The sequence below is a fragment of the Lynx canadensis genome, chromosome B3 (assembly GCF_007474595.2).
Source record: "Lynx canadensis isolate LIC74 chromosome B3, mLynCan4.pri.v2, whole genome shotgun sequence".
Taxonomy (NCBI): domain Eukaryota; kingdom Metazoa; phylum Chordata; class Mammalia; order Carnivora; family Felidae; genus Lynx; species Lynx canadensis.
Window position 1 is genome coordinate 138,066,086 of NC_044308.2, and position 19,987 is coordinate 138,086,072.

The following is a 19,987-nucleotide window of genomic DNA, read 5'->3' on the forward strand; positions in this document are numbered from 1 at the left end:
TAAAGCGGGCAGGAGTGGCACATTTTAAAATTACATGCCCTACATATCTGAGAGCAGGTGGATACACGATTTGCTATCGCGAGGACCCAGATCATAGGAACACTGTTTCTTGTAAACAGGATCTGACACAGACCTACACCCCACCCCCAAACGTATTTTATACAGGTTTTGGGAACAGTTCTTGGCGAAAGACAATAGTGTTTAAAGCAAACTCCAAAGAGTAAATATTTTAATTTTCTTCAAGAGTTCTCTTCATTTCATAATATTTTCAACAGTCACACTGACAAAAAGTTACATTTCCACAAAAATACTCATACAGCATCGGTATTCTTAAAGTACTCACATCCAAAATTACCTTAGGGGAAACTAGGAAACTTAGCAACGAGTACACAACATTGTGGTGAGATTAAATTCAATCTCTGAAGTCGGGATGGATTCACAGAAGAGCCGAACTTGGCGCCCCTTCCAAATTCCACCATCAAAAAGCAACCGGTCCTGGGTGATCGGCGAGTTCTATAGAAACGAGAGAAGACGAATCCAACTAGAAACTAGAAGCTGCCATTTCATATATACAAAATACGTGTCGAACAGCAAGATAAACACATTTCTTAAAGGGGGGGCTGCTACGTCAACAACGCACTGCCCTAGAGAGAGGTCACGGAGCCAGCCAACGTCACACCTGCCACCTCCTGACTGTCAGCACGGGGCACTCGAAACCAAGATGCCCATGGTTGGCCCAGGAGGCAAAGATCTCTAACACCAATGTTTTTGAAAACTGCTGACATCTTGAAATGGGAATCGTTGGCACTCAAATTTCTCATCCCAAAAGCAGCCCATCGTGATGGTGTTAGAACACCTTTTCTACCTCTGGTGTGCAGACTACAATGAAATGAAAACACTCCCCGCGTAAGCGGGCTGATGACAGCTGTGTTTATGAAGTCTACTGAGGGGAGCAGTGTGCCTGGCTGACCCCGACAATAGGGACTTAAATTGGCATCAAAGCACTCAGCTATTGTTATATGAAAAGACTAGCAGAAATGGGCTTGCTCGACAAAAGATTTTTTTCCCCTACATTAACTCTACGCTATATACATAACCTTCCTCGTTACACCGGAGACTCACAAATTCGTATTTGATTTATTCTACTTGGTATCAGCTGGCTTGTCTCATCCACCTGCAGATACAAAGAGGGTCACGAGTTTTTGACAGTCCCTTTCGAGCTTAAAGAACTTTCTCGACCTGGTCCCTAAGGTCCTAAGCAGGTTAAGAGGATGGGAGGGGAAACAGAGTAACTGCTCACCACGGAACACCAGCCCTGCCACGCTTCCTCCCCACAATTCTGAGGGAAGACGCCCAATGCAGGTGTAAGAAAACGGAAACAAAGGCCAGTGATTCAAGTCGAGGCCCGAAGCTCTCCACGGCTGTCAACCCTGAAGCCAGTTAGCGCAAGTGTTCTCATTGCAAACTGCCGGACTCCGACACTGCCCGCTGTCTCTGCGCTCTGGTGAGAGCATGCACAGCGCACAGAACCTGAACCAAACACGCCGGGACACGCGGCCCCCACACGGGAGAGGCAGAGTCGTCTAGACGGCTTAGAAACTGAACAGAGGCCCCAAGCCTACAGAACGCAGCTTTCAAAAGGGGACGATTACAAAGTAAACAGGACTTTACTGGAAAAGTGACACACAGCAGGAGGCAGGAAACACCGGTGTTTAGTATTTTTTTGCCATTTTAGGCACACGGCTGCTTGGAAAGATTTCTTAAAGTGAGTTTTGTGTTATAAAAACATCGATGTTAAATACGTGCGTGTAAGCGGGAATCCAAATTGGACCCAAACGTGGCTAAAATGGACGTTTACTGCTCTAGAAGAAACACTAGGTCTATCCTAAAAGGCAAATCTTAAAGTGGATGTCCTACTTGTAAATAACAGCAATCTGGGGACAGAGAGGGCAACTGGGAGTGCAAGTCAGTCCCCGTTCAAGAGAAGGTACCGCCAATGGACTTCGCGGTCTTAATTGAGTGGTCCTCACACGTCTAACACTGTCTATTCTAAGACTCGCTGAGGGATCTCGGTCAAGCTTGCTCGCTGGACTCCTTGGGGAGATGCCCGTTCGGCCGCCAGGCAGCACCGAGCAGACGGACGCAGTCCGCTCCGTTCAGAACCGCACCTCGAAAGTCAACCACGCGGCCACCGCAGCCACTCAAATGCAGCACTCGGAGAGATCCCAGATCTAGGGGAACCCACGGCTGCCGTGGGCGCTCTCCTTCGGCGCCATCAGCACGAGGTGGCGCAGGACTGGGGCCCTCTACCAAGCGCCACATCCCACACCGCCATTCACACACGCGCGCACACACGCCCTCATCAGCCAAAAATCTCTGTTGGGCTCTGTCACCCAAAACCCCCTTACTTTACAGGCAGACGCTGAGACTGAAGAGAAATCAAATGTCTTGGCCACGTCACCTGCCTAGTGAGTGAGGCCCTGGCAGCCCAAGGGCCCTGCCCAACGATCTTCTTACTGCGTCATTGCGACATAAAAGCTGGAAGAGACTTTTTTTTAAGAGAAAAAATAGAAGATACTTAATTATGCAGAAGGGTTCAGATATGACCTACATAAACATCTCCAGTAAAGACCATCTGGATTAAAGAGGCAACGAATAGAACCTCGAAACTGGACCTTTCTGAGGCAGGTTTCTGGTTCCCAAACAGACGCTGTGGACAGCAGGTGCAGGAGCACAGGACACGGGCCGTGGAGATGACGTTATGGAGATGTAGGTCAAAACAGGATTTATAAACCGAATGTGTCGAAAAACCAGTCTATTTACAACTCAGAGTACAAAGAGGAGGATGATTATTTCTCCCTATGCTGTATCTAACTGAACTTAAATAATCGGTGTAACTACGGAAAACGTAAAGCTCTTCTATATTTTAAGTTTAATCCAGTTTGTTTGATTCATCATCACAGATAACATACACAGTATGCTCTGTTTTAAGGAACCTGGAACATGGTGGGGTCGGTGAGCAGGGTGGTCGGAACGTGCCCCCAAAGCAGGCTGAGGCTTCGTGGTGATGAACGGGTGTGGCTAGTGTTTCCTCGGGATCCCATTTTACACAGACTGCATTTTACAGGCACAAAGTAAAAGAAAGTTCCGTGACACTTAAACAGGCGCTTCTCTGAGTTTTTTCAACAGTACAAAGGAAAACAGAATAAAAATTAAACACTGTTTAACACAACTTTCATCAATGTTAAAGGCCCAGATTTTTGGTCTACATTGCCCTCTTGTTCAGAGAACCTAGAGAATGAAATCAATTCCACATCATTTTTCAAACCCCTGGCTGAGAAGCAGTTCTGAAATCCAAACTCACATCAAAGACGTGAGTCTCCCCACTCGGAGAAATGAGAAGTCCCATCATGCAGCTGTAAACACTGGACAAACAAAGTCCCCCACTTGCTTTCGGCCAGATCAACCGAAAGTCAAAAATGGAGTTCTTGCGGACAACTTCCCTCTCACTCCTAGGTAAGGATTTCCTTGCTATGAACCAAATCAGTTTTGAGAAAGTGCCCCAGGTATCTTGGGATGGATCCTAGTACTGCACCTATAAATATGCTCTAAGACAAGCAAAGTATTCATGGAAGCATAAAACAATTTTACCTTTAAATAAAAATACTTTATTCATTCCTGACAGGTTATCAAAACGTACATCGTTAACCAAGTAAAAACGGTACTTCGAAATAGCTGACTAGGGCATATTTGGAGGATTTTTGGTTAATTTCACAAGAGTAAAAATCATTTCCAATCTCCCTCTCCACACAGTCCTAACAAGCCTGCACTATCCCTGCTGAAAACTGAACATATAAACAATCATATGGGCCCCAGTTCATTATAGAGTGCACATTTTCATTTACACTTCAAATAAATGGAAGTTATTACGTTTGAGTTATTAGCTTCCTTCGCCAAAAACACTCAGTTTACTCCTCTTTATATTTTGTGAAAATCTGTAAATTACATAACGAATGTATCTCGACTTGTATTAACCTAAACGCACACGCACACGCACACACACACAGAGGATAAAGTGCAACACAACAGAACACGTCTGCGACATTCACGTTCTCAAACTCCCACAGAAAGGTTTTCTGAGGAAATGGAAATCGTGTTCTCAAGTGCACGGACACTAACTCCAACCGACTAGGTTAGTTATTCCTCAGTGATATTTATACTAAGATCCTATTTGCTTTGCTTTCCCTGGAGCCTCGGTCTCTCGTTCTCAATGAAAGTTTCGAAGCTGTGGTTCTTTTTCAACCTTGAGAAAAATCAGCTCCTCGGGGCAACATAAATGGTCCTTTCAAAGCGACACGTTTCCGAACGCTCCACTGTAACAGGCGGCTTCCAATGCTCTCTCGTCTCCAGCAAGGAGAATTGTAGCCATTTCGATAAAAGCAAGCGTTTCACTCACTCAGCAGCCAACGCTTAGGACTTCTGACACCAGCCGCCAAACATTTCTACAGGCAAGTACCAAACGAGCCCTGAAACGTCACAAGTTTTTGGTTGCGTGTTTTTTTGATATTAAATTATTTAACTGAGAAACGCTTTTGTTCCTGAGATGAGCACAACAAAATTAAATGAGTTCCCTCTGAAGCTGCCGACGGGACGCTATGCTCCTTGTTTCCCCCCCGCGCTGTCTTCACGAAGAGTCACGTCTGAAAAATCAGTCTTCCCCGTGGCGCCATTTCTGGGACTCGTCCTGCCGAACATCTGGTCTAATTTGGTTTCTCATGCCACCTAATACATTTGATGTTGCTTCTGTGGCAACGATCAGAGGCTTCACCACCGCGGGAGGAATCTGGCGCAGGACCTCGCCCACGGCGCCGGTGACCCCTCTGCTCTCGTGTTCTCGAGCTGCAGTTTCGTAAATAGTCTGAGCCGTGTCTGTAAGTCCCTGAAAGTGAGAGAGGAGAGAAGGTCAGAAAAATCTCTAAATTTTCCTGCAGTACACAGCTTTAGCAGAGTTCATCAACAGTATGCTTGCAACTAGACCAAAAAAAATACCCACTGTGCTTTTGAGATAACCCAGGATAATTACATTAATGACAAAATTCTAATTATAAGGGAAAATAAAAGGCAATTATTATGACTTAGTATTTTGTTGTGACACGTGTGTGTAAAAAATACAGCTAAACTACAATTTCACATAGGGAAGCTTAAAGAAATATTTAATGATCCAAGAGGAGCTCTCCTGGCACTATTAATCACTCTCGTTAAATCAAACTTAGCAAACAAAGCTTCCGGAATAACATAATCTCAAAAGAAATATGGTGATAGTTCTTCCGATCCAACCATAACAAGAAAACCTAATTCTACGAAACTCCAGAAAATTACTTAATTTGTTTTAAATTATCATCTATTTACTAGAAAAGATAACTATGGAACATGCACTTAAGAGAAAAGGCGAAATACAACATCTTACTGGATTAAACAGAAAAAAATCTGAGAACATAAAGCAGGAACATGTTTAATAATTAAAAACAAAGTTTCTGTAGCATGTTTTCCTCTTCTAACTGTGTAACATTAAAATAATGACTGTTAACCTTTAAAGCTGAATATGTAAAGGTGTTGATCAAACCGAGCTGGTAAAATTCAGGCACGACTTTTGAATCCAGCACTTGTCTAACTCCGGACCCCTCCCCGCAGGGGACACGAGTCCCTGTTCCGGTGTGGCCGTTTCAGGAGGGGCACAGCGCAAGGAACTGCGGGCTCTCCAGGGAAATCAAGGAAGCTGTCCTAACCCAGAATCCTGCCATCACTCTGACAGGCGAGCAAGAGTATCCCTCCCACCCGGCACAGCAGGCAAAAGCACGGAACACCGGAGCAGGGAAAGTACAGAAGAAGAAAAAACAAAAACAAAAAACCAACCACTTAAGCGCCATTTTTTACAACCATCTAGTACATACAAGAGAGAAAAGGCTCAGTTTATCCATTCGCCCCACCACCTCCCCCCTCCTCCCTCGGCTCCCCCTCCGGGTACTAGCTGACATCACCCAGCAAGCCCCACCAGCAAGTGTGGAGACAACAGAAGTAAATTCCATCTCAGCTCCGGCACTTAGGCGCTGCCTTCACCAAGTCCTTCCAATGGGGAATTTCCACGGTGTGGGGACTGTCGAGATTAAATGCCACGACGCACCTAACGACACCGGCACGGCAGGAACCGCGTATTCACTAAGCGTGTTCCGGGTCACCACCACCACCGCCGCCCTCATCACAGCTACCTGCCTCCCGCGAGGGGGAGTTATGTAAGCGGGGTGGGCCGACTTCCTCTGGAAAGGGCCAGAAGGCAAATGTTTGTGGGCCACACAGTCTCTACTGTATATATGCTTTTTCTTTTTACGATCCTTCAAAATTGTAAAAATAACCCTGAGCTAGAAGGTCCACACAAAAACAGGCCGGGGCCAGATCTGCCCTACAGGCTATGGTGCGCAGAGCCCAGATCTAGAGGAGCAGCCTTTCTGTGAAATACACGGGGTGTTTTCTCTCAATCTTTGAGTTACTAACATCTAAAAGGGAAAAGACATGTTTATCGCCATGTAGGTGCCTCTATTTAAAAAGTTTTTAACACAGAATTGAGATCCGTCTACAGGGTGCTCACTGTTCACACCCTCCCTCCCCCAGTCTCATCCTGACAGTTTGAGAGAAAGAAGAGGACAAGGCAGAGTGAACACCCAGGTTCCAATCCTGACCCACTCTGACCTGCCCTGTTCCACCGGGGAGCTGTTCCCACAGAGGCGGTCCTCAGGGCTGAGCAAGGAACACCACCTACCTCTGATGGTCGCTATACAGCTGGGACAAAGTAAGCACATAAATTTTTTTTTTTTAATGAATACAGATTAAGTTGGTCAAGCTTTGTGTAAACTGTAAAGTGCCCCATATCCAAGTGCCATTACATCTGGCTTTCAACGGCCCCCACCAGGCCTTGAACCCCAGAATCATTTTTGCAAACCTGATTTCTAACATGACTACATGTTAGATAACTAGCCCATCCTGATATCTACAGGAACAGGTCTGACCAGTAATTCTCTCTATTCTCCCAAATGAATCTCCTCTTAAGAAAGGCAAGTGGTCTTATTTATCCCACTAATACATGTCCTGGGGGCCCTACCTCAGTGGTCATCTGACTGTTCGGGACCACAGAGGCTACTTTGTCAGGGAAAAGACCGTCCTAGGCACCTGTGCCTGTCCGAATATGATGGGAAAAAAAGATCTTTAGTGAAATCCTAATATATGCATCATGAGTACAACAACCTCAAACTTCATGTCATATTAAAAAAAATGTCCCCAACAAGGCCCATAAAGAACCGGGATTCACTGGCGGAACTAAACTGCAATTTGGCAAATACTTAATAAGGGTCCAGGATTCGAACAGCTACACATAACCTCTTGCACAAATAAAGGGACGTTTACATGAACATTCCTAAAGCAGTGTTTTAGGGGAAAAAATGGCAACTGTCTACCAACAGGAAAATACGGTCATACAGTAAAATGCTGTAAGACAGTTTAAGTTAAATGTACACATACCAACATGGATCGATCTTGAAAGGCAGCCGTTACACAGCGATACATACACGGTGATGCCATTTATGGCGACTTTCAAAATATAAACAACAGTACGTGTTGCTTAGGAATACATACATGATAAAACTGTAAAAACGTGTACAAAAACCCACGTACCGCCTTCAGGACAGTGGAGGCACGGGATCGGGACGAGAGTGAGCGGCTCACCTGAAAAGCTATAAAAGCTGCACTTCTCAACAAAGCTGAGCAACTACAGCGCAGTGTGACTCCTGTGTCACAGCCGGCTGAGGAGGGCACGCGCTGGTCTCCGTGACCCAGCCGGCTTCTGCACGTAAGGAGAATCGGTCTTTCCTCTGGATCATGACCCCTCTTGTGAGCCCATCACTACGTGGCCCCAGTCTCCGACCTCATGCAGATATCTGCACTCGCTACTGGGAGCAATTCGAAGTCCACTCTCAGGGATTCTCAGGAACAAATCCCAACCATGGAACGCTCGTGAGACAAAAGCCAGGAAAGCACGCCAGCTGCTTCCGCCTCATCCTCTCAAATACCACTCACCTCTTTCACAACACTGTAGGCCTTGGCCACACCTTCCCGCAGGTCCACTGGCTGGTGGGCTAGGCGGTGATGAGGAAACCTTTTGATCTTCTTGGGCTCGATAGAAAGGGTCCCAGGAGACACCATGTCATAAGCAGTCTCTGCTGCTGCCTGGATCATTTTATCAGAAAGAATGAATCAGAGGAAAAGTCTGCAAACGCCCCAATGATGTACTTGGCCAAAAGAACACAGGGACCCACAGGCTCTAACACAGGCACTTCTGCAGGGGCTGAGTTCTTTACAAAAAAAAAACAAGAACATGAAAGGGCACATTAAGAATTAATTCCTAGGGGCGCCTGGGTGGCGCAGTCGGTTAAGCGTCCGGCTTCAGCCAGGTCACGATCTCGCGGTCCTTGAGTTCGAGCCCCGCGTCAGGCTCTGGGCTGATGGCTCGGAGCCTGGAGCCTGTTTCCGATTCTGTGTCTCCCTCTCTCTCTGCCCCTCCCCCGTTCATGCTCTGTCTCTCTCTGTCCCAAAAATAAATAAACGTTGAAAAAAAAAAAAAAAAAATTAAAAAAAAAAAAAAAAAGAATTAATTCCTAGGCGACGCCTGGGTGGCTCAGTCGGTTAAGCGTCCGACTTCGGCTCAGTCATGATCTCACGGCTTGTGGGTTCAAGTCCTGCATCAGGCTCTGCGCTGACAGCTCAGAGCCTGGAGCCTGCTTCGGAGTCCGTGTCTCCCTCTGTCTCTGCCCCTCCCCTGCTCTTGCTGTCTGTCTCTCTCTCTCTCTCTCTCTCTCTCTCTCTCTCAAAAATAAACGTTAAAAAAAATTAATATCTGGATTGATCAGACTTTTTCAGTGGCTCCTCTGTCCTCGGCGAACACTCTCCATGTTACCAGGCTAGTCAAGAATGCCCTGTCTGTGAACAACTAGACAAGGTCAACTAGAGCTCAATACTTAATGCAACAAACCTTAATACATCTGCTATCTGATCTGCAATGATTTCTTTACATTTAGCTATGATCTTTTCATATAACTGAGGCAAAATAAATCCTCGACTAACTTAAAGGTCATAATTTAACTGAAACAGGCAAACAAATTTGACATGGCATTCCACTTCTTTATTCTACTAATTATTTAACACCGGAAAGTTAAGCAATAAAAAAATAAAAAATTAACTCATCATAAATAAAATACCTACTCCAGCATTTTGTATAGTTTCACAATATCCTTTTAAAAGCAAACAAAAAAAAACCCCATCCATTTTACAATAAGTCCTCCTCTCTGTACAGAGGAAGGCAGGCTGTGGGGAGATACCTGTATGGTTTGAACCATTCTGTTTGTGAGTTCTAGAGCAGCCATCGCTGTGGAAGTGCCAAAGGAGGCGGCGCCTCTCTGAAACCCTCTGACGATGCGCCCGTCCTTCCGGTACTGCTCAATGGGTAACCAGACCAGGTCCTTCAGGCCTTGCACTAGAACGACAGTCGATACAGGGAAATCAGGAGGAGCGATGGAGCCCGGGTCTCTGCTGTCACTCTCACCCTGGGGTTTTTAACCTGAAATGGGAGGCCAAGTGTTCTTACAGGTGTGCAGGACCACGCACGTGAATTTTCTAGAAAGATGGTCCGCACAAAGACTCTCAGAGGCATCCACGAACTCCAAAAGGGTTAAGGATCACAGATCAGGCAAAATAAATCATCTTTTGATTAAAAAAGGAAACTCACCTAATTGTACTAGAGAGTGCATAGGCCCAACGCCTCCCAAGATCCCCGGTAGCTGGTTCTTCTTAATGTCCGTGAGCCATTCGGTGATGGCATACGAAAACAATTTGTCAACACCTAGCAAGCTAGAGCAAATGACTATTAGTATACAGAAAAGAGATTTGCAGGTTCGGATATTGTAGATATTCAGTCTGAATATATTACACACGGATGTATGTACACACACATAATCTGGCTTAACATCAGTAATTTCTGTGAGGCTTAGGTAACCAGTAGAAGTGTGTTCTTCCACTGCTCTAATTTCTCGAGCATCCAGGGATTAATTTTATTCTGGCATCAGATTAATTCAATGTCTATAAATTGCTACAGGGCTCCCAGCTACTAAGAACCATCACGCTATGAATGTCCAGTCTTTTTGCTAAATAAACTGATTTACAACTTTGGGAAATTATTTAAAAATAACTATAGCTGTTTTTGAAAAATCCTCCTCTGTCCAAACTACTAGTACTCGCTCAGAATAAAAAGTAGCCCCTAATCGGGAAGCGTCCTCTAAAAACGAGCTCTCTGCAGACAATACTGTAAAGTAATTAAATTATTTGTTTAAGAAAACTCAACATTCAATTTGTTGTAAACTAACTGTAGTAACCATACCGTAAAGCCTCACGTACTAAACCAACCTACCCGTGACGGTAGAAAAGGCGCTTCAGCTTCAGTTCCGAGCAGTTTAACTGGGCCAGACCAATCAGGATCCCTGCTAGCGTGCCCTTTAGGATTTAAAACAGATTAATGTGTAGATTGAGAGACCTCACGTTTAAAATAGTTGTTATTTGGGAAAAGCAAAGTAACATTCATTCACGAATAAAGCTAGAACACTTAAAATATTTACAACAAAAAAAAATACACAACAGGACATATGACACAACTTATAACAACTGTACTCATGGGTTCTTAAATGACGTTTACTTTAAAAACAGAATTTTAAAATCTTGCACATCATTTCAAACACACATAAACTATGACGGGAAAGGTTTAAAAATTAACTCCTAACAAAGAAAAACAAAGAGATAATTAGAAAACAAAAAAACAAAGCAGATAATTTTGTAGAGTATATTTATACAAAGTTTCCAAACCTGATCCATTGACACGTGTTTGCCGTGATAATCAAGTCGAATAGGAACTTCTGATGTGAATCTAAATTCTCTAAAGACAGACAAAGGGAGTTATTTATATTCAAAAGTACTAACAGCTGAAATTAGAAGTTAAATTTATTCAATTGGAGAATAAAAAACGAAGCCACAAAATAATGTGGATATAAGTATCTCAAAGCCTAAATAAAGGGGAATGTCTTTCAGCCAGCTCTACCTTTTCTTAAGGTAATATAACAACTTAACTGATGTTTATCATATTCTACGTTAGATTTACTTAAATTTTCCTCACAAAAATATTTTCCTAGTTTACTAAATAATGTTTACTTTAGAAAAATTCACTCTGGCAGATATTCTCCATTTATACAGGGAACAAACTGATAAAAGCAACCTTCAAGATTAAATCAAATGATATAATCATTACCAAGAAGTAAAAAAAAGAGAAGAGTAAGGGATTTAAGCTCCATGGTGAAGCAGAAAGTGCCAGAAAACCCAGCCACGAATTCCAGTTTTACCAGTTATATGTGATGCGATCGTGGGCAAGGAACTTAAACTCTGAACCTAAACATCAGTAAATTTTTATTTTTTACTTTTTATTTTAGACAGAGCGGAGCAGGGGGAAGGGGCAGAGAGAGAATGTCAAGCAGGCTCCACACTCGCCGTAGAGCCCGACAGGGTGCTCGATCCCACGACCCTGAGATCATGATGTGAGCCGAAATGAAGAGTCGGGACGCTCAACCAACCGAGCCACCCAAGCACCCCAAGTCACTAAATTTTTAAAATGCCACCTACGCTGGTGGATTTTAGTGAGCATTCTTGAAATTAATGCTGATAAACAGGGTATCAACATACAGACACTGGGAGTTCTGTGACAATGAAGTCATAATTATATACCGATGGTATACCTCAAACAGAAGAAGCGGACTTCCCCAAGCTGGACTGCACAATGGACTTGAAACACAATTTTTCCACAGAGTTAATGTCTGCATTTATATCATAAGCCATTCCACAAAAGCCCAGTTTAACCCACAGTCAAATGGAAGTGCTGTATTTCCACCAGTCACTACAAGGAGCCTGGGATCCCAGGTCATCCCCCATCTTCCAAATACACATCTCCATGTGGTTTCTCCATTTGGTTTTCTCGGCAACAGCCCCTTGACGCCTGCCTCCTCCGTCCACACTTTTTCCCCATGGCACAGAATATGACAAATCATCTATTTTAATTATTTGTAATGTCAACTATATAGGGATTTTTCTCTACTTTGTTCACTGTGCCTAGGACAAGAGCTGGCATACACAGAGCAAGAGCTCAGTAAGTATTATGAAATGGTTGGGGGAGGGGGAGCTATCAGGCCATCACATAGAAAACGCACTGGATTTGGGATGAAGACCTGTGTTCTGGTCTTGACTTGGCCACTAACTGTGTGGTCTTGAGCAAGTCAACTCACTTCTCTGGGCATTAACTTCCTCGTCTATGAAGGGAGAAATCTGGGTTATACCACTAACTACCACCCCAGGGTCCTAGGCCCTCTAGGAGTTTTTGAGTGTATACACAGAAGTCTGTAAGCAATTTTAAATAGTCTAATGATAAAAATAAACATTTGCTTAAGTAAGTAAGGCGACACAAGCTGACTAAATAAAAAGCATCCAACCTCTTTGCTTTTAGGCCAGAACTGTTAACAATTCAATTTCTTTTGGACCGGTTATCCAGTGTTCACACAAAAACAAACCGGTATTCAAATGATTACTTCGGGTACACAGTTTCTTGGTAGAAACAAAATAAAAGAGATCCTTCTTTCATGGTGAAAGGTCTGGAACCACCAGAGATCATCTCTCCCAGGATCCTTCCAATTCTCATATTCGGTTATTTTTTTCCCTAGTTCCTAGAGTACACAAGATATATAAAACATGAAAGCACTTTAAAATAGTTACACTGCCTGCTTTGAGCCATAGCCAAAGGGTAACCTGAAGTCCAGGTAGAAAGACAGAACTTGGGGACCATCGATGTCAGCAGTACAGAAAACGAGGGGAGTAGCTGACAGTCCCTCACAACACAGGTGGCCTGGTCATCATCCTCACTCCTTCCAAAGAGCCAAGGCTCCACGCCCACCATCAAGGGCTGGGAAAGAAGGAAGACGGGGAGAACGAACGGGTCAGGAAGCGAAAGACAAACTGCGACGTGCGAGCGGCTGGCTGGGCCGTGGGGCAGTAACTCCAGCAGACGGCGGCTGCGCAGGGGACCGGACTTTCCTGACAGTGCCGACTGAGCTGGGGAGCGAAGGGTCAGGAGAGACAGGACAGTGCTGGGGAAGGGCAGACGGAAAACCGCAGAAAGTTCTCACGTGGGAGGAGGAAGCGCAGGAAGCCAAGGTGTGTAAAGGACACCATGTTTGAGGAGGTGCAAATATGCCATCACAGGGGCTGGGAAGAGGGCTGAGGAGGGGGAAGCGGCAGCTAAGAGGAAAAGGACATTCCTGCTCCAGAAAAGATCAGGAGGAAGGGCTCCTGAGCCAGGGCTGCTGTGTGTAATCAAGGGGTGCGGGATGCGCGAGGCCCGCCTGTAAATAAACACACCAGTCGACGGTCTGGCAGGCACAGAAAAGCTGGCGTAATCTCACGATTAGGGAGTGGTACACGAACACATTCGAGAACAACCTGCAGGGGCACCTGGCGGCGTTTGGGGGGGAGGCACGGGGGGGCGGTTACGGGGGGAGGCGGGCGGGGCGCTCAGTCGGTTGAGCGTACGACTCTTGATTTTGGCTCAGGTCATGATCTCATGGTTCGTGGGTTTGAGCCCCATATCGGGCTCCGCGCTGACAACACAGAGTTTGCTTGAGATTCTCTCTCCCTCCCTCTCTTTCTGCCACACCCCCACCAGCCCGGCTTTCGCACCCTCTCTCAAAATAAACATTAAATAATAATAATAAACCTTCAAAAGTCTAAAATAGCTTTACTTGTTATCCAAATTAAGTGATTTACCTAAAAAACACAGGCTGATCACTAACTGCTGCTTCTTCAGCTGAGAAGTCCTTCTGTTCCTCCCTGTTAACCACTTCCACGGAGCTGACACTGGTGTTCTGGGAAGGCTGCTTCGGCCCAGGGAAAGAAAGAACGAGATTTGGCTCCTTTGAGGTGCTTAAATGCCTCGGCAAACTGCAGGTGACGTCAGCTCCAGGAGACTTCTTAACTGCAAAGGTAACGTGCACACTGAAGACCCGCTGTGCTTCTTCAGAGCACCCGCTGAAAATCCAGGTAGCTGCAACTTGTGTTGCTATGTTTCACTTAATAAACACAATTACCGCTACAGAGAAAACGGACTTCCGCCTTTTAAGATGTCACTTTCACATATACTACCTTCGCGAAATATGAAAAACACACACAAAACACACTTATATAAATCGGAACGAAGACTGGAAATACACTCTCAAATAGGCCTCAGAACAAATCAATCCAAGCACTTGTTATAGACATTTTCAAACTACACATATTTAATACCTTCTGGATCTGGAGCCATGAGAAGCTCTACTTCTGTCGAAAGACTCGTGAAGAAATCCTTCAGGAAGAACAAAGCGTCCTAAAATGAAAAGATGCAATTATAACCAAAGGGAAGGGAAGGGAAAGGCAGATTGATTCTAAAACTAAAAAGCAGAGTGTCTTACAGTCCCATATTTGACTTCTTATTCATCTACAATTTTTACTGTGTCAGGCATTGCTCCTTTTTCTCTCTCTCTCTCTCATTCTCTCTCTCTCTCATTCTCTCTCTCTCTCTCTCACACACACACACACACACACACACACACACACACACATTCTGTTAATTCTCCCAACCCTGAGAAAATCAAATGTGAAAATTAAGACACAGAGGGGTTAAAAATTACATAGCTATTTCTGAATCAAAACAAATTTTAGTTTTCTTGGAAATACAGCATTCTCAGTCTTCAACACTAGTTCTCACCGCAAACCGGCGGTGGTGGTAATACCGATACGAGCAACAGCTGGGGCTGCACAAGTTCTCACTGTCTTAATGTTGCCTTTACTGCCACGTTATGCTGCCTTAATACATGTTCTTCCTGGAACAGGGCACTCAGAATCAGTAAGCCCACTCAGTATGGTCTCTTCTGAAATTATATAGTAACAAAAATGCACAGGCCTGTCTTGATGTCATCTGAATAAACCGTATTTGCCCATTATTAGCAGCCACATTTTACCTCCCTCCCTCAAACCAACAAATCCATTTTGGAAAATATGAAAATGAAATGCCTGAGCCTCTTCTTTCTAATTCTTCCCTTGCCTTTGGAAAAATCCTAAATAAATATAACACGTTAATATCGCACCAGAAAAAGCGATGTGACAGTCAATTACAGGGCACAATATTTGGTGGCATACCAAAAGTTTGGTAATTCCAAGGGATCTGATCAACTAGTAACCACATTCACCAGAAGTATAAATGATGGAAGTTAGAAAGGTATTTTCCTAGGTAACATGGCATATGGGAGACTGAAGGATGGGGCTGAAGAATAAGCAGCTACTTATGGAAATATTCTGGTTCTGCAGTAGGGTAGTCGGTTCATGATTGGTTCATTATTTTATTATGCTTTACACACGTATATGACTTCTTGTTATTTACATTACATAATAATATGCAGATACACGTATGTATATATACACACATTTAATATACACGTGTATCGAGAACTAGATGTTAACAAAGTTAACCTAAATGTTACCTGTCATTATTGGACCGCTAGATGGCGATATTTTAACACTATAAATGCTTTGACTCCATGACTGCCTTCAAAAAAAAAAAAATACTAGTAAGAGAAAACTCTAGGTAAAAATATGCTCTAAAAGGGGCACCTGAGCGGCTCAGTCGGTGAAGCATCTGACTCTTGACCTCGACTCAGGTCACGATCTTGCAGAACCTGAGCTTGAGCCTCACGTCGTGCTCTGTGTTAACAGCACAGAGCCTGCTTGGGACTCACTCTCTCTCTCTGCCCCTCCCCTGTGCCACGTGCTCTCTCTCTCGCTCTCTCAAACATTTTTTTTTAAAAAAGGAAGACTACAGAGACAGCGGCTTTTATCCATTTTTACTACAAATGCACAAAACAGAAAAGGAGTACTAATCACCAGCGTTTCAATGTTCTCAGAAGTTTTGATTTTGTTATTTATGCTACTCTTTACAACTCGATAAAACCTGATTTTAAAACTAGCCAGAAACAGACTCTTCACAAATAAGTGTACAAATGTCAAAGCAGCACATGAAGAGATGCTTAGCACCATCATCAGGGGAAATCCAAATTATAACCACAATGAACACCAAATAAGACAGTTCAACACACAACACCAAGTTTGGCCAGAGTGTGAAGAAGAGGCAGCTCTCACCTGCTGCAGCGGGGGCATACGATGGCGTAACCGCTGCGGGGAACAGGCAGCTTCTCACAAGAGTTAAACACACATCTGCCTCGTGACCTGGAAATTGTTTACAATACCCAACACGAATGGAAACCCAGATCCACAAGAAGATTTGTACACTAACTTCATAACAGCTCTATTTATCAGAGCCAAAACCGAGAAAACCACGCAAATGTAAATCAGTAAGTAAACGGATACACATATTGTGGTACAGCCATACGGTGAGATCCGTACTCGGCAATAAAGGGGAACAGACTGAACAGAAATGAACAGACCTGCCTCAGCACAGAGGGAGCGCGTGGCACGGGAAGCCAAATACATTTCCACTCACACGAAGTAGTGGGACAGGAAGGCTGACCCCGCAGGGACGGGAAGGAGGTCAATGGCTACTGGTGGAGACCGACTGCAAAGGGGCCCGGGGGGACTCTGGACGGAACAGAAAATGTGCTCTATTTCAACTGGTGTAGTAGTTACTCACGTGTGTATCTTAGTCACGCTCCAACGGTACACCTAATATCCTGGCACTTTACTGTACGCAAATTATACCTCCATACAATCAATTTCTTAAAAGTTTAAAAAAAACTTGGTTTATTATTTTTGCAAACAGACTATAGTTATTCTAGCTTTAAGGTGCTATGATACAAGATATTAACAGTACAATATGACTTAAAGTGTTAAAATAATTAATTTTCATGTCATACTCAGGCAACCAAGCAATGATGCTAAAAAAAAAAACACCAATATGCAAACTGGCCCTGCCATGTATTCACCGTTTCCAACCTCAGCCAAGCACAAACTCACCTTACCAGAATGGCCTCACACGTCCTCTCACACCCTGAACTAGACCCTCGATGCCTTTACAAAAAGCTTCGTGTGACTAACTCCACTGCATTCCTTAGGACACATCTCAAGTGTCACCTCCTCCAGAAAGCCTTTCCTGATTACCCTCCACACTCTTCTAAACTCCCAGACGGCTAAGGAGCCCTTTCTGCTGGGGTGTAACATGCTCTGCCTATCTTTACCACTTGTACTCACCACAGGGTGTTTAAAAAGTCCTCTGTTTTATGTTGGTCCTCCCCCCACCCCCACCGCCCCGGACAGAGGTCTTTGAGGATGGGTGTTTGCCTAGCTTCATATCTCCAACATCTTAGCACAGAAGCTGGGACAAGGCTGGCATCCAGCAGATGGTCTGGGGTTAATAAGCATGTCTTCCCTATGCACATTTCCAGGCAGTGAGACACTGAAATGGATCCCAGACTAGGAGAGTCAGGCAATCTGGCCTCTTCATATTTCAGATCCCAAACTGCCGACTTACACGACCGTCATCATCTACTTACCCTCCCCCAGACGAAAACCACCCCTTCCGCCTGGTATCCTGCCTGCCTTACGGGTACACCGAGCTTTGGAAGCAATGGCACTGAACTTCAACGGCAATGCAGCTTTTTGAAAACGTGAGAAAACAGTGTGTGGCTTTCATACTTGATCCAGTTAATAAAGTCAGAGATATGTTGGCTGAGAAAAATATTACTCAAAGCACAGTCGTTCAACTGATTTGTTTTCAAAAGAAAACATGGAGAATGCGAGTAATTGGTTTTCTATCCAGATGACCATTTGCTATCTCAAACTAAGGTGGGGGGGGGGGGGGTCGGCGCAGTGAATCCCTCCCCAACACTTGGGAGCATGGCTGTGTTCTCCTAGGGTTCACATCTTGGGGAATTATTTCCTGCTACTCCTCAGTTACACCATAACAGTTATTTCTGTTTTCTCAACAGTTAATATTTTCCCATTTCAAAATCACAATGCTTTATAGCTCTGAGTAAGAAATTAAGCCCACTATTAAAGAAAAAAGCATATTAAAGGAAACCGGGCCAAGTCTGGCAAAGTCATGCTATAAAGACGCATCTCGCACAAATTCTTGGTCAGGCTGGTGAGTTCCACGGATCAAACTTCCCATAAATACTTCATTGTATTCCTATTCCAATACAGGCCAATGTATGGATGGACCAAATTAAAATACAGGTATGCAAAGATATTCTTCTCCTAACGAGAGAACATAAATCTCAAGTGCGCATCAGCAGGACCGTCCCAGCTCAGAAACGACCAGTATCGATGTAAAGCTGTGCTGAACTTCTGCGCTTCACGAGACTTTTCTGAGAAATGCCTGTATTTTATGATATAAATATTGATACATTATTCCTGAAATATCTGCTACTTATTTAGATAAGTCACCATTATTCAATCCATACTACTTAAGCAAACCAATAATGCTGTCCCACATACTCTCTACTTCAAACCTGAGCTCACAGCAATGTAGGCTGGGACGGGACAGTTTTGTTATTTCAAAAGCAGGCTATTCTAACAACTCCATTTATTTTCTCTGTTGTCACGTGCTTCGGTTAGTAAGAACAACAGACCTTTAACACCATGCGCCAGGCACGAAGCTAAATATTTAACGCTCACTATCTTATTCAATCTTCATTTTTACAACTGATGCTACATCCATTACTTGGATTCTACCAGCCAAGAAACAGAGGCACGGAGAAACAACGTGCCCGGAGCCACACAACCAGGACAAGAGAACCGAGATGCAAACCCTGAGCCCGGGCCCCGCACCGCCAGGCCGCACGCCTCTGAAGCACCACGTGGTTGTGCACCTTGAACGAGTGTGCCCAAGAGGTGCCGGCCAGGTTCTACACAGCCGAGTCAACACAAAACCCGCAATAATTTGATGGGATGCTTGCTAAAACATGGCAAAGTGCATTTCTTTATGTTTTTCCACAAATCTCTGCTGCGTGTGATCTCTTTAGGTACCAATTTAGTGATCTGCCACTCTGCCCAGGGCAGTAGGAATTCTCTTCCAGGTGCGGCGGTTAAGACAAAACCACTCATGGGGCGCCTGGGTGGCTCAGTCAGTCAAACGTCCCGACTTTGGCTCCGGTCATCATCTCGCGGGTTCTTGAGCTCGAGCCCCGCATGGGGCTCTGTGTCACCCGCTCAGAGCCTGGAACCGGCTTTGGATTCTGCGTCTCCTTCTCTCTCTCTGCCCCTCCCCCACTCATGCTCTATTTCTCTCTCAAAAATGAATAAACAGGGGCGCCTGGGTAGCTCAGTCGGTTAGGCGTCCGACTTCAGCTCAGGTCACGATCTCGCGGTCTGCGAGTTCGAGCCCCGCGTCGGGCTCTGGGCTGATGGCTCAGAGCCTGGAGCCTGCTTCCGATTCTGTGTCTCCCTCTCTCTCTGCCCCTCCGCCGTTCATGCTGTTTCTCTGTCTCAAAAATAAATAAACGTTAAAAAAAAATTTTTAAAAAATGAACATTAAAAAAATTTTAATTAAAAAAAATAAAAAAGACACAACCGCTCTTATCTTTCAATCACAGATAGGAGGGAGTCCTTTAACACTCCCTGAAAACACCCATGTACCTGCACAAGCGTGTGTATGTGAGGATGAGAGCGTGGGAAGCAGGTACTCAGTGCTGCGGCACGCACGCGACGAGGAGACAGGGAATAACATCGAACGTTTACCCACCAACAGAGCAGGTCCCAAACGCCTAATGAGTCCGCCCTGCTCCTCACCAGCAGAACTCTGCTTCAGCTACGCAACTTC

General features: G+C 44.6%; 1 protein-coding gene across 5 annotated transcripts in view; it reads right to left on the bottom strand.

The window, feature by feature from the left end:
• Nucleotides 1–212: 212 nt before the first annotated feature.
• The window catches only part of ATG2B (autophagy related 2B), a 74,038-nt gene continuing 54,263 nt past the window's right edge, over nt 213–19,987 (bottom strand). For 4 of the 5 annotated variants that reach the window (XM_030319914.1, XM_030319915.1, XM_030319916.1 and 1 more), the window contains exons 35-42: nt 14,467–14,545; nt 13,951–14,158; nt 10,957–11,026; nt 10,508–10,590; nt 9,830–9,951; nt 9,423–9,577; nt 8,125–8,274; nt 213–4,939 (exon numbers count right to left, since the gene is read on the bottom strand). In XM_030319914.1, the coding sequence (XP_030175774.1) occupies nt 4,709–4,939; nt 8,125–8,274; nt 9,423–9,577; nt 9,830–9,951; nt 10,508–10,590; nt 10,957–11,026; nt 13,951–14,158; nt 14,467–14,545 (1,098 nt within the window). In that variant the 3' untranslated portion in view covers nt 213–4,708. Of the gene's footprint in view, nt 4,940–8,124; nt 8,275–9,422; nt 9,578–9,829; nt 9,952–10,507; nt 10,591–10,956; nt 11,027–13,950; nt 14,159–14,466; nt 14,546–16,030; nt 16,810–19,987 lie in introns of those variants that run through there. The other variant, XM_030319917.1, reaches the window with a different exon arrangement.